Raw genomic sequence first — 13,335 nt, 5'->3', positions numbered from 1 at the left:
ACGCCACATTTCCTTTGTTTTCTTTGAAGCATGACCGCGGCGCTTTTTTCTTTTCTTTTTTTCCTTGCGAGCTGCAGAGAAATTGCCTTGCCTATTGATCCGTTCCCATGTAAACAGAACATCCCTGGTCTTTGGCTCAAGGTATATGTATGCACTGGGGGATTTCAGACAGAAGATGGCATATACAGTACACTACAGTACAGTACAGTACAGTACAGTACAGTGCAATGCATGCCTCCTATTTTTATACACAGTCTCTGTGCTTTAGCAGTCCTTATTTCTGGTGGTACACCTACAGTGCAGAAAATGAGAACATGTCATCCTCCGCCAAGATTCAGGTTCATTTCGCGAAGTAAAACGCTGTAGTGTAATTTGCCCTAAAGTCGTCATGACTGGGAATTACCCTAAATGTGGCCAGCAAGTGAAAGTGACTTTTAAATAACGCTAAACGTGCTGTAACGGGCTTCCTCTATACAATTTGTAAAAAATTGTTCATGGCACCCAACTCTTTCAGATAATATAGACAGTTGAGTGAGCCAACATGTAAGAGTCATGCGACATCAAACACTCACACACATCCCTAACCCAACCACCCTCCGTTATTATTAGCTCAGGGTCACTCCTCCGATCATATTAAGCGACTGGCCTTTTTTTTTAGCCGCGGGTAATTTTGGCCTGAGTTGCGGTGGCTGCTTCAGACGGCAGAGAGCGTCCAGAGGGCTCTGGGGCCCTGCATGTGCAGGGGCGTCACAAGGGGGGGGGGGGGGGGGGACGTGGGACTGAGTTACTAGGGCCCAAGGTGTAGGGGCCTTAATTATTTTAGCTATTGAAAAATAGCAGATCTACAAGCTCACAGCGCGGCACCGAGTGCCGCGCTGCAAGCTTGTAGATCTGCTGTTTTTGAGAAGTCGTGAAAATGGTTGCAAATCTTTGAATATTATGTATTTTTAAGCGAACATTTGTAACTCAACTTTTTTGCTTCTGGGGGGGGATCCCAGTCCCCCATACAAAATATTTTGAGACGGGGGTCCGTGGCCAAATACATATCATTTTGGGGGTCCTTCACATGAAAAGGTTTGAGCACCAATGACATAGAAACAACGTTTTTTTTATCAAAGACACAAATGTTCACAATTTTAAAAAAATAGCAGATCTACAAGCTTGTATATCTGCTATTTTCCAATAGTTGAAGCACAAAATAACGCAGTGAATCCTTGTACCCCGGGCCCAGAATTTGGTGCGACGCCCCTGTGCATGTGCTCCCTGCTCTGGGTAGCGCTGCACGCCTGGCTGCCCTCCACGAGTCCCCGTCCTCTCCCCACTGTCACCGACAGCACTCTCGCCGTGCGCGCCCGGGCTGCTGCGAGGGGTCAAAATGTCACGCACAAGGGATTTCTGCTTCTTCTTTTCAACATCGCTCAGCCTTCCCGCGCACGCGCGCGTGTGTGTGTGTGTGTGTGTGTGCGCACGTGCTGCGGGCAGGCGTGCGTGCGCGCGTCTGAGAGAAACGGAGAGAGCTTGAGAGTATTTTGAGAGGCCGGTTGAAAAGAGAGAGCACGTTTAATGTGTGCATGTGCGTGTGTATATGTGCGTGATTCTGAGGGAGCTTGAGGGGGCTGTTGGGGTCTGGTGGGGGTTGTGGAAAGATCTGCCCTTCTCTGTGTCATAAAAATAGGCATTACAGTGCAGGAAAATCACAGCTCGCCTCTTGGACATGCCACATCTGCGCTTGGTTCGGCAAGAAATGGTCGCTAGGGGACTAGTTTGTGCGTGTGTGTGTGTGCGTGCATGTGCGTGTGTGTGTGCGTGTGTGTGCGTGTGTGTGTGTGTGTGCGCGCACGCAGGCGGTATCTTTATGGACGACCAGCTGAGACCACATGCGAGGAACATGCTAATTGGTATTCAGGCCGGTGCCCTGACAGCCTCCGACACAGTCCTTGCACATAGACAGGGGTGTCGCACCAAATTCTGGGCCCTGGGTGCAAAGATTCACTGCGGGCCCCCCATGAATGTTCTTCATAGGGGGAGGGATTTAGACTGGGAACGCATTATTACGATTTTCTTTGTGCTTTAACTATTGAAAAATAGCAGATATACAAGCTCACAGCGCGGCACAAGGTGCTGCGCTGTGAGCTTGTATATCTGCTATAAAGTATCAAATAATTAAGGCCTGTCCACCTTGGGCCCTAGTAACTCAGTCCCACTCCCCCCCCCCCCCCCCCCCCCGTGTGACGCCCCTGCACATAGACACAGAAGCACGCGCGCTCCAGGGTCTCCGTTGCCACGCAGCCAAGCTGGCGAGAGTTTACTCGATGGCGGTGTCGAACGTGTGGTCTTCCAGAAGCCCCGCTAAATCCCCAGGACCACCGACGCAAGACAATTAAACCGAAGGCTTCTCGAACTCTCTTCACCTCTATTTTCTTCCACTTTATCCCCTTGCACACGGCCTCTTTTGTCTCACCTCGCGCCTTCATTTTCTTCTTTATTTCTGCCGTTTCGTCACTGCTGTAAATGTCTTTGGCCCTCATTTCGTACTTCGTACTTAATCCAATGTGTGTAAGAGACTGCAGCCACAGTGGTTGACTTGTCTAATAATGCAGTACACTTACTTCCTGTTCCAGGTTTGGAGGTTCTGCCACACTTCCGTGAAGGACAGAAATGAATATGCCACTCCTTAATGTGCTTATACAGGAGACCGGGAAAGTTATTGTTTTGAATTTTTTTCTTAGTTCATTTATATATATTAGTTCATTTCAGTTTAGTTTTAATTCTTTTTTTTTTAAGTGGGTTTATTAGTGTTGTTTTATTTTTGAAAAGGCTTAGTTTTTTGTTAATATAGGGTAGTCAGGGGCCAAATAAAAAAAGTTGTGAAAAAAGTTGCGGGAAACAAAAAACTGTAATATGTGTTTATTTTTGTACTTACTTGGCAATTACTCTACTATAAAAGGAATGGCTAGTCCTTTTGGTCCCTACATTGGTGTACATTCACACACTGTGTGAAGAATACAATTCAGTACGTAGATTTTTAAACCCTATATGAAGCTAAGCTCAGTAATAACATCTGATGCATCAGCAGTTTTCATCACTAGGTTTTTAAGATTGCTGCAAATCTGACACTCATATCAATGACACACGTGAGCTTTCATTTAAAATTCCATAGCATCCCCGGTCCTGCCGTCCAAAAATAATTGAATGTACAGCGGTTGATGATCTAAGCTCTTCACGTGTCACATCTCGACATGATAGTGATGACATGGAGACACCACAATGTGACAAGGAGAAACAAACTTATTACATTATTGTAGTCACATCTCTCTCCAAGTCCCTCTCATTCAATTCTCTCTCTTCTCGGAAAGGCACAACTGTCAATGGGAAATGACTAATTGAGCCCGCGGGCCTTTCCGCTGCCACCACACCTGGAAATGTGTGTGCATTTGTGTGTGTGCGTGCATGTGTTTGTGTTGATTTGCAGCAGCACTGCTCTTTTCCCAGTTATTTAATTTGTAACAACATAAAGGCATGCAGATGCGACTACTTCATTGATGGTTCGTCTGACCTTTGTTTTGTCTAGCTGCAGAGAGAGAGGCTTCAGAACTGAAGAAGGTGGAGGAAGCGTATGAGACCGCAAACATGGAAATAAGGTAAGAAAATAACAACAAAGAGGGTGGGGGGGATATAAGTTATTTGCAATGGTCTTGTCTGTGGCTATTCCTGTTTTTGTAGTTTACTGTCCCCATGGAGCAGACATTTGCAGCTCACCTGTGCATGGTAACCGGTAGCGTGAGCTATTGTAAGCAGGGTAGCGTGGTAGTGTATAACCACGCCTTAAAATAGACCAGAGTAGGGAACGAACGCAGCACAGTAATGAGTATGCGCCGTGTGACACCCAAGGCGAATTTTAATGAAGCAAAACAAATGCTACTGGTCGCCTACTGTGCACTGGCGGCCAGGCGGGTAGGCTTTTCCCATTCAAAACATACTCCCAGCACAGCACAGCGCACCATCAGCCAGGCAGGGCATGAATAATCCAGAACTTTTCAGTGACAAGTTCTCAACACAGGTGTGTAACAAAGTGGCTGACAAATATACGCCGATGTTATTTTGTTCAAGCGGGAATAACGTGCCATCCTGTCACACGGGGAGAGGGTAGTGTGCTTAATATCCGTCCGCCAAATTGGCCATTATCAAAGTGCCATATCGTCGTTGTCGGGTGGAAACCTTGTATGTCCAAAACCGTTTGTTTTGTGTTTATCATTTTTAAAATGATTTAAACTAGTGAAAACCGATCTACAAGCACACTACGCCTCGCACTTGTAGATCAGATGTTTTCACTACTTTTGTGCGGGTTAGGGTTAGTGCTTTACTTTGCGAAAAAATGTACAAATTTGAAACTGGGAGATACGCGGTTTCTGGCCGACAGTGACAATATGATTTTCTTTTTTATTGCTTTATTTTTTTAGACTTAAATGATTTCCACGGTTAGTTTGACTTGGCCTTTTATTTCGTATTCTTTTCTCTCTCTCTCTCTCTCTTGTTTCCCTATTTTCTACTGAGAAGGACAGTTACAAAAAAAAAAAAAAGCATAGGGTGAGGATTCCTATTTACGAGCCTTCGCTCTCCCTCACATGTTTGCACGGAGCTCGGTGCCAGCCAGCAATAGCTGGTAAGTAACTGCTGCAGCCTTGAGGCCTGCAAACTGTCCATTACAGGAGGGAGAGGATATGAGACAACCGCGGAGATAGCAGTTACCGAAAGGTCAAGCCCCCCCCTCCCCCCCAACAAAAGGCTGCATGAGCACAAGCAGAAAAAAAAGAAGCTGGCATGCCTCCAGTTGCTCTATATTTTCATTTGCCACCTTGCTTCCATTGCTCCTGGTCAAATTACTCATGTGCCTCCCTATCTATCATCTATGCATGATGGAGCACTGCTCGCCCAAGAATATGGCCGCTTTCTCTTTCTTTCCCTATTTTCTCTATCTCTCTCTCTCTCTCTGACCCTGCATGGGGTACAGGTGCTGCTCATGGTTATATGTGTATGCCATAGACCTAATTTGCCATTAATGTCCCTATTTTCTTACACTATGTTTCATTTCTTTGGCCCGTCTGCCACTTTCCAAGAGTGTTGATCCAAAAGTGCATTGTAGGACCATTATTACAGTATGCCATTGCTGCTCACACACATGCGCACACACACGCACACGCACACACACACACACACACACACACACACACACACACACACACACACACACACACACACGCACACACACGCACACACACACACACACACACACACGCACACGCACGGACACGCACATGCACACGCACGCACACACACACACACACACACACACACAGTCGCACACGCACACACATAATATGACCCTTTCACATACCCTCCACTCTGCACTGCCTAATCAGTATGAAAAGAAACCTGCCCTCCCTAACCAGTTGTTAACCCCATTAGCAATTCTGCATTATAAATATGGAAATGAACGCCCCGCGCTCAGTGAGAGATAGGGCTCAGTTCCCTTATATGTGATTAGTGAGGAAAGCTGCTCTGGCCGGCGCTGATAATTGGTAACACTGCATAGCAATGGGCCCAAGAGGAGCACCTCATCAACAAGCAGCCCAATGAGCCAGTCACTCAAAGACACAAGTTACCCTGTCAGCACAGCCAAGCATCATCTGAAGATTATTAAAGCATTTAGACCGGGTCATTTTATCATTTTATGCTTTAGCTATTTAAAAATAGCAGATATACAAGATATATCTAGATCTGCTATTTTTGAAAAATCGTGAATATTTGTGCAATTCTTTGAATATTTTGACCCGATTCTATAAGTGTCTTCTGAATCCTTCTAAGGTTTTTTGAAAAAGATATGTACAGTATATCTATGCGGTGCTCAAACGTATTCATGTGAAGGACGCCCACGATTATATGTATTTGCCCACGGACCCACATCTCAAAATATTTAATCAGGGGCCCCCAGAAGCAAATATTTGAGTTAGAAATGTTTGCTTTAAAAATATATATTCAAAGATTTGCACAAATCACTTGGTGCCGCACTGTGAGCTTGTATATCTGGTATTTTTCATTAGTTAAAGCATTCAATAATTCTAGTCCTAAATGGCTTAAAGCATTAGAGGACGTCCATAACAGGAAAAAAAAGACAGTCCGTTGGTCAGTCTTCAGTTATAATAGCGCTATACGGTGTGTTATTTTGTCACACAGCCTTCAGTCTTTCTTCGTGAGGGGAGTGATAAAACAACAGAGAGAGCGATAACTTATACATATCAGCCCTAGGGCGAATATCACAGCAGTCAGCACAAGCTAAGTGGCACCGTGTGCTGAATTGGACATGTTCGATCTTGCCTGGGAAGCAACTCAGCAGGTCAGAACATGGCCACCACGTGCATATTATATATATATTTTTATTACTCCTACAGATTTTGTCCAAAAATCACACAAATCCTCCCTACCTGGGTCCCATTTTTCCCCCCATTCTGAATTCCAGTAGAATTCCATTTTTTTAGATTGCGTCATATAAAAACTTTGGTCAAAAAAAAAAAGAAGATCTCGGTGGTTTGAATATATAAAAGTATGGATATAAAAGTATCAACTGACTGCGAGAAATCGATAATGTCACTGCCGCTGAATTTGAAGAAGACTATTAAATATGAGTGACTATCGTAAACGATACAGAGACACCTCCTTGACAATATCCGCGAGCTCAATACGGTTTTTCATATTCCATCCTGATTGGCTAAGATTGGCTTCCAACGTTTGCAGGAGTGGCCCATTTTGAACAAAAGGCCTCAAATCATGAACGCAGCGCCCGCATGCCGTGACACTTTGCATGCTCATTCACACTAGGCCTAGGAAGAAACATTTTACAAATTGGTCTCATATAGCACTATAATAGGCCAATTCACGTTTTGGCCTGTAACTCTTGAACATTAAGTCATAAGGGGGTTCCACACGGTACGCGGTCACCACCTGCTAGTAATTCATTTTCAATGAGAGGCGGGCGGGTTTATCGGCCGCACAGCGAAGTTTTGGGGCGGCGAGGCGAGCGGGCGCGGTCCCGTGAAATCCACCGTGAGCGTGCTCGTTTGTGTATGCGTACGCGGGCGGTTTTCATCTTTGTGAAATACCGCGAGGCATTTACTCACTGAGCGAGTGTGTTTGTGTCTCACCACGGTGCGGCCACTGCTGATCCTAGCGGCAACCGCGTACCGTGTGGAACCCCCTATACAATCAAAATTATTTGGATCATTTCCAATTTCCCCATTCTAATTGGATAAGACTGCCTTCCAAAGTTTGTGGGCCCTGGGTAGGCAACCCTGCCTGGCAGAGACCTGTGCTCCGAGGATCACACTATTCTAGTTATATTATTATATCATTAGTTATATTATTATATACAGTATTTACTTTTTACTCTGTGTAGAATATCTTTTTCAAAAATAAATGTCGGTAACACTTTCTATGTAGCCCACAAAATGTCTTTTGATGGTGTATGCCCAAAAGACCAAAAAGTAACTCATTCATGCAGTCATTTCCTTCCAAGTTGGAGAACTATTGCTATCATGGAGAACAGTATTTTATCACTCACATTAGTGAGCTAGGTAGGGTCCAACTTTGTTTAGGAATTGTTTTCTTTACTGCACAGTTGTAAATACTTTTTTATTACTTAATATTAAAGGTGATACACCATGCATTTAAAAAGTATTTATGTCATATTGTTTATGTCCCAAAAACGTTTTTCAAAAGGTTTGAGGCTAAATTACCACTCCTGAATAGAGAGCCTCTCTCATTTTTGAATGACTCTCAGAGCATTTCAGCTGCAGTACCACCTTTGGCCTGAACTGCGCCACCCCCCCCAAAAATCTTTTCTCAAAACCAGAGAAAGACACAACGGTCAGAAATGGGACTTTGTGAGGATAGAAGGTGCTAGTGGGACCCCAAAAAAAGGTTTTAAAATAGGAAAAGTGAAATTTCATGGTGTATCACCTTTAAGTCATTCATATGATATTTCTCTGTCTGTCCTAGTGACCTAAGGAGGAGGCTGAACATAGACTATGGACCAGACTGGGAATTCCTGTTTCTGAGCATCCAGTGTTACCATCTGAAAGTCTACGAGTAAGTACAGACACAACACTTAATCTTCAACGTGGTTCATGTTCTTCATTTTGATGCCTTCATTTTCAATTTGGTCTCACAGTGTGCCAGGATAAACACGAGTGGCATGTGGCAATCTGTGAACTGTTGAAACTTCAGTTTACACCGCAATTTGCACTGCAGAACATAATCGATGACGGAACCGACGATGTGTTGGCAAGTGCATTCAACATGTGCGCACACCGCGACTACCGTATAAAACAACTAAGCATTTGTGATAAACATCGTTACGTCAGTAAGATGACCAGAGGTTTTCTCAAGGACTGCAATCCATCTACATTTTGTGCTACGGTACAGAAATTAATCCAATCTGTGGCTAACACGGACCACCTCAGTAAAGATCCAGCCATTTAACCCATTTTGGCCTAGAATTATTGAATAGCAGATATACAAGCTCCCGCGCTGTGAGCTTGTAGATCTGCTATTTTTGAAAAAGTCGTGAAAATGTGTGCAAATCTTTGAATATATGTATTTTCAAAGCGTACGTTTGTAACTCAAATTTTGCTTCTGGGGGGTCCCTGGAACTAAATATTTTGAGATGCGGTTCCGTGGCCAAATACATATCATTTTGGGGGTCCTTCACATGCAAACGTTTGAGAACCACTGACATAGTAGTCTCTCAAGAACAGACTAACTGAGCTCCAGTTAAGTTAAGTTTCTTTGACGATGGCTAGCCAGATTGCTGACATATAAACACAGGTTTTTTTCAAAAAACCTTAGAAGGATTCAAAAGACACTTATAGCAGATCTACAAGCTCGCAGCGCGGCACTCGGTGCCGCGCTGTGAGTTTGTAGATCTGCTATTTTTCAATAGTTAAAGCATAAAATAATGATACACAATAATGTGTACCCGTTCTGAATGGATTTAAAATTGATAATTTGTGAGCTTCTAGTCACCCTGGAGAAGCCAAGCAGCTAAATCAACTAAATTTAATCAACAGAATGAGCTTCTTTCACTCTCTCTGACTGCTTCCCTATAGAATCTGTTCTCCTCAGAATTGCCTGCCAGCTGGAGCACTCTACGCCTGTGGGTGGTTGCAATTTTGAAAGATTGAAAGAAACTCATCTGAGATCGGCACTGTGAGAAAAAAAAAAGAAAAGAAAAGAAAGAATCTGGCATCCGTCGAATCTGCGGTCCGATGCCCTTACCCACAGGTGCTCATTGTGTACAGTACTTATTTTGAAAGCAAAGGGTGCAACTCTCAAATGTAGGTCAGTAGTTATGTATTTTACCAAGGTGGATGACGTTAAAAGATATGATTACTCCAGTTTGCATTGGTAAAGGTTTTCCAATAACACAGACATATTGCTCACAGTGCATGCTTAGATTCCAACTATTCAGAACAGGCAGAACAGATCTGCGCGCAGTTGACCCGCTCCCCTCAGACTCCTACTGCTGAGAAGAACCCTTGCTCTGTGTTTCCTCTACGTCCAAGACCCATTAGCCCTGATACACTGCACTATTTTACATCCTTCAAGTCACTGAGGAGCTCAATATCCACCCGCAGAATCTCAGCGCCGGGTCCTTTGACCTACCAGCACCCTCTCAGCAATGTACGAGTTCCTTCATCCCTCCACCGCGCTTTATCCTTCCCATTCGCCTTGAACCATGATCCTGAAGAGACGTGACATTGACAGACAGATAAACCGGCAGCAGCCCTCTATTGCATTCCCTCCCATGCCCTCCAGGAATGAGATAGCAGAGCTCCAGTTCTCTAGGACGGACCAGAATCTCACACCAAGCTCCCTCCCCGCACAGCGTCTTGATCATCAGTGGAAATCATCTTACATCCACACTCCCTCGTGTTTAGATCTCTCACTTTTGATTAACCCATTTAGGCCTAGACATATTGAACGCTTTAACCAGTGAAAAATAGCAGATATACAAGCTCGCAGCGCGGCACCGAGTGCCGCGCTGCGAGCTTGTAGATCTGCTATTTTTGAAATAGTTGGGAAAATGTGTGCAAATCTTTGAATATATGTATCTTCAAAGCGAATGTTTGTAACTCAAATTTTGCTTCTGGGGGGTCCCTGGAACTAAATATTTTGAGATGGGGGTCCGTGGCCAAATACATATCATTTTGGGGGTCCTTCACATGAAAAGGTTTGAGAACCACTGGCATAGCAGTCTCTCAAGAACAGACTAACTGAGCTCCAGTTAAGTGAAAAGGACCTTTTCTTTGACGATGGCTGGCCAGATTGCTGACATATAGAAACAGAGGTTTTTTCAAAAAAGCTTAGAAGGATTCAAAAGACACTTATAGAATCGGGTCAAGATTCAAATTTTCACGATTTTTCAAACATGGCAGATCTACAAGCTGTGAGCTTGTATATCTGCTATTTTTCAATAGTTAAAGCATAAAATAATGAAACACAAATTGTGTACCCGTTCTGAATGGGTTAAACTGTGCCCTCTTTTTTCTTTTCTCTCTCTCTCTCTTGCTCTCTCCTGAACGGCAGCCAATATTGGAGAAAAGTGCCTGGAGCTGAAAAAGTGAGCTCTGGGAGTTGAAACACTGCCTATCTTTAATAGAACTAATAGCCGCACATTATTTAAATTAATGGAATTCATTTGGTCTTTGTGTGTGGCGTGGCTAGAGCCTGATAAGTCAGATGCCATTGGAATAAGATTATTTAGATACAAGGATCCAAGAACAGCTCAGTATTCAGTATACTATACCGTATATACAGTAGCTCTTATGGGGAAAGGAAATGCAGTGGAGCTGATTGTTGTTGTTGTTTTTCACAGAGATGCAGAGTCTTTAACACATTCCCCGCCATTTAACAATACCTTCGTACTCTATGGTGCCTCTGGTCTCCATAGACTTCCATGTAATTCATAGTGCACGGATCATGCACACCCATGCCTAGATAATGCACCATGTGTGTCCACATTGCTCACAGCTTTCAAACAAAAAAATCCGAATGGAAATCCGTTCAGGCATTCATGAGATACAAGCCATTATGTTTTCCTAAAATGTAAACAAAGATGGCTGCCATGTTTGATAGATGGGGTTGCTATGGGGGTTAAACATGCAATTTCGCGATTTCTATCATGCCTACTACATTTTTTGGGGTCCAAAAAATTTTTTGAAAAAAAAGTTTTTTTTTTTTTTTTTTCAAAATTCCGGAAATTCTCGGGACTATCGGGCCTGGCAGGGAAAGACATTGAAAAAATCTCGGGACTATCGGGCCTGGCATGCAATGAGTTAACCACTTGAACCCCAGCATTCATACTATGGGAGGAACATTATAGCTAAGAAATAGCAGATATACAAGCTCACAACATGTGAGCATATAATGTACAGTAGATCAGCTATTTTGGGGAAGAGCTTTGGTGTCCAAGTACAGTTGCAATTCAGGTCCGTTTCACGTTTAAGTGGTTAATGTCACAGCTATTTGCCAAAGCTTTCATTTCCATGAGGCGGCCTTTACTGTTTTTCTTTTGTGAAGATGTCTCGCTTCCTAATGTATTTATTTTTGGCTGCATTGTCTCATGTAATTTGGTTTTTGAATCTCTCTCATGTGTGTCGGCCTGTCGTGGAGGGAGAGAAAAAAAGTAATTATTCAAATTTAGAACCTTTATAACCTTTTGTTGTTTGGCCCGTTCAAGTAGAAAGATTAACTCTAAGATTCACATCTACAGTAGATGCATTGCATATAGGTGCACTCCACATTAACCTCTCGCCGTTCCCTCTAAAGCCATAAACAACATGAATGAAAACCAGAGAGATGGCTAGTCCACAGTCCAAGTCCTGGATGCTTTATAATTTAATGCCATTGTTACTTTGTTCTCTACAAAAATCCTGTGTGTTAATTTAACTCTGAGTGTAATAAAGGACCCGTAAAGGAATTCAAACCTTATTCATTAGACATCCACCCCAGATCACCTCACTAAAACTGTCTTTGGGCTGGTGGTGGGCCCTGGTCACGAGTCACAAATTTTAACTGCAGGATTCTGCCAGTGATGCTGAAATAAGCCTGGTGAATCAGTCAGCGTAGCCTCACACAGCTTGGAGGTCGACGCCTTGTAGTACTGTAAGTTCTCTGAGGCGGAGTCCCTACACAGTACCTACAGCGCAGCCTAATATTCCTCCTGTGGATTTGTTGACACTCCTCAAAGCAACTTAAAAATTGAAGGGCCGTGATTTATGCTAGACTGTCAGGTCAGATTGACTCAGCCTCCACTCTCGTGTCATTGGAAAGTACAGCGCCTCCATTGAGTCATGCCCGCTGCTGAGGTTCTTCAGCTTTGACAGGGAAGATGGAGAAGAAGAGTGCAACAGCAACAACAGCGTGGCTCTTCCAACTTGTCTGCAGAACATTACATGGCTCTAACGCATTGGCGTCTTGTCAAGAAAAGAGATCGGAGCCTAGAGGAAGGTGTGGATTTAAGGACTTATAGACCCTAATGTGGGCCCTGCTTCACCCACACTCCATAAAGATTTACTATAAATGATATCATATTTTTTTTTTCCCACTGTGAGCTTGTGTGTTGTGCTCTTGCACTGTGCATCTGAGTTTTGGCCTGCGACAGCAGGGGTGTCATTTGGGCCATCAGGGGATGCCTGATGCCCCCTTAGTGTTCACAATTAATCTCAAATTCAACTAGAAATACTGTTCCTACGAAACAGTGTGGGCTCGCGTGTAACACCATGTATGGGCACAGAGATCTACCCTTTGGCTGCAGCTCATTGGCTAAGGGCCCTGCCTGTGTACTGTCGAGGAGAACTTGACTGATTCATAAATAATGAAGATAACATACAGTACATGCGCTCGCTTTCAGCGAGCCCACAATTATTTTATGCATATTGTACCATTCATTTATCAACCACTTCCAATGTGGCATCCCTATTTTGGGGATGTGTTCATCTCCGTGCGACAGTGTTGTTGTGTATGACGCAGCAGTTTATATACGAGACTCTCTGGTTTGTATGTCAGGCATAGTTACTGAGATAAACAAATGGATGAATATTAGCTTTGCTTTTCCGGGGGAACCTCCAGTGCCTCACTGGTAGCGTTTAATGGCTCTCGATTCCACCAGTCTCGCAAGCTTGGAAAACTGTACGCGTGCACAGTACAGGCCGGCTCGCTACAATCTGATCGAACGATCAAAGTATACAGTGCTGAACAAATATGAATCAAGTTTATGTT

The 13,335-nt window shown here is 43.8% G+C and overlaps 1 protein-coding gene across 1 annotated transcript in view; it reads left to right on the top strand.

The window, feature by feature from the left end:
• Positions 1–13,335, top strand: part of LOC308298693 (glucosidase 2 subunit beta-like) — a 205,762-nt gene that overhangs the window by 142,628 nt on the left and 49,799 nt on the right. Inside the window, exons 11-12 of the mRNA XM_080742338.1 lie at positions 3,572–3,641; positions 8,053–8,142. Coding sequence (XP_080598464.1) covers positions 3,572–3,641; positions 8,053–8,142 — 160 coding nt within the window. The remainder of the gene's footprint in view (positions 1–3,571; positions 3,642–8,052; positions 8,143–13,335) is intronic.

The sequence above is a fragment of the Nannobrachium achirus genome (assembly GCF_963921795.1).
Source record: "Nannobrachium achirus genome assembly, chromosome: 14".
Lineage (NCBI taxonomy): Eukaryota > Metazoa > Chordata > Actinopteri > Myctophiformes > Myctophidae > Nannobrachium > Nannobrachium achirus.
This window is presented reverse-complemented; position numbering and strand designations above follow the sequence as displayed.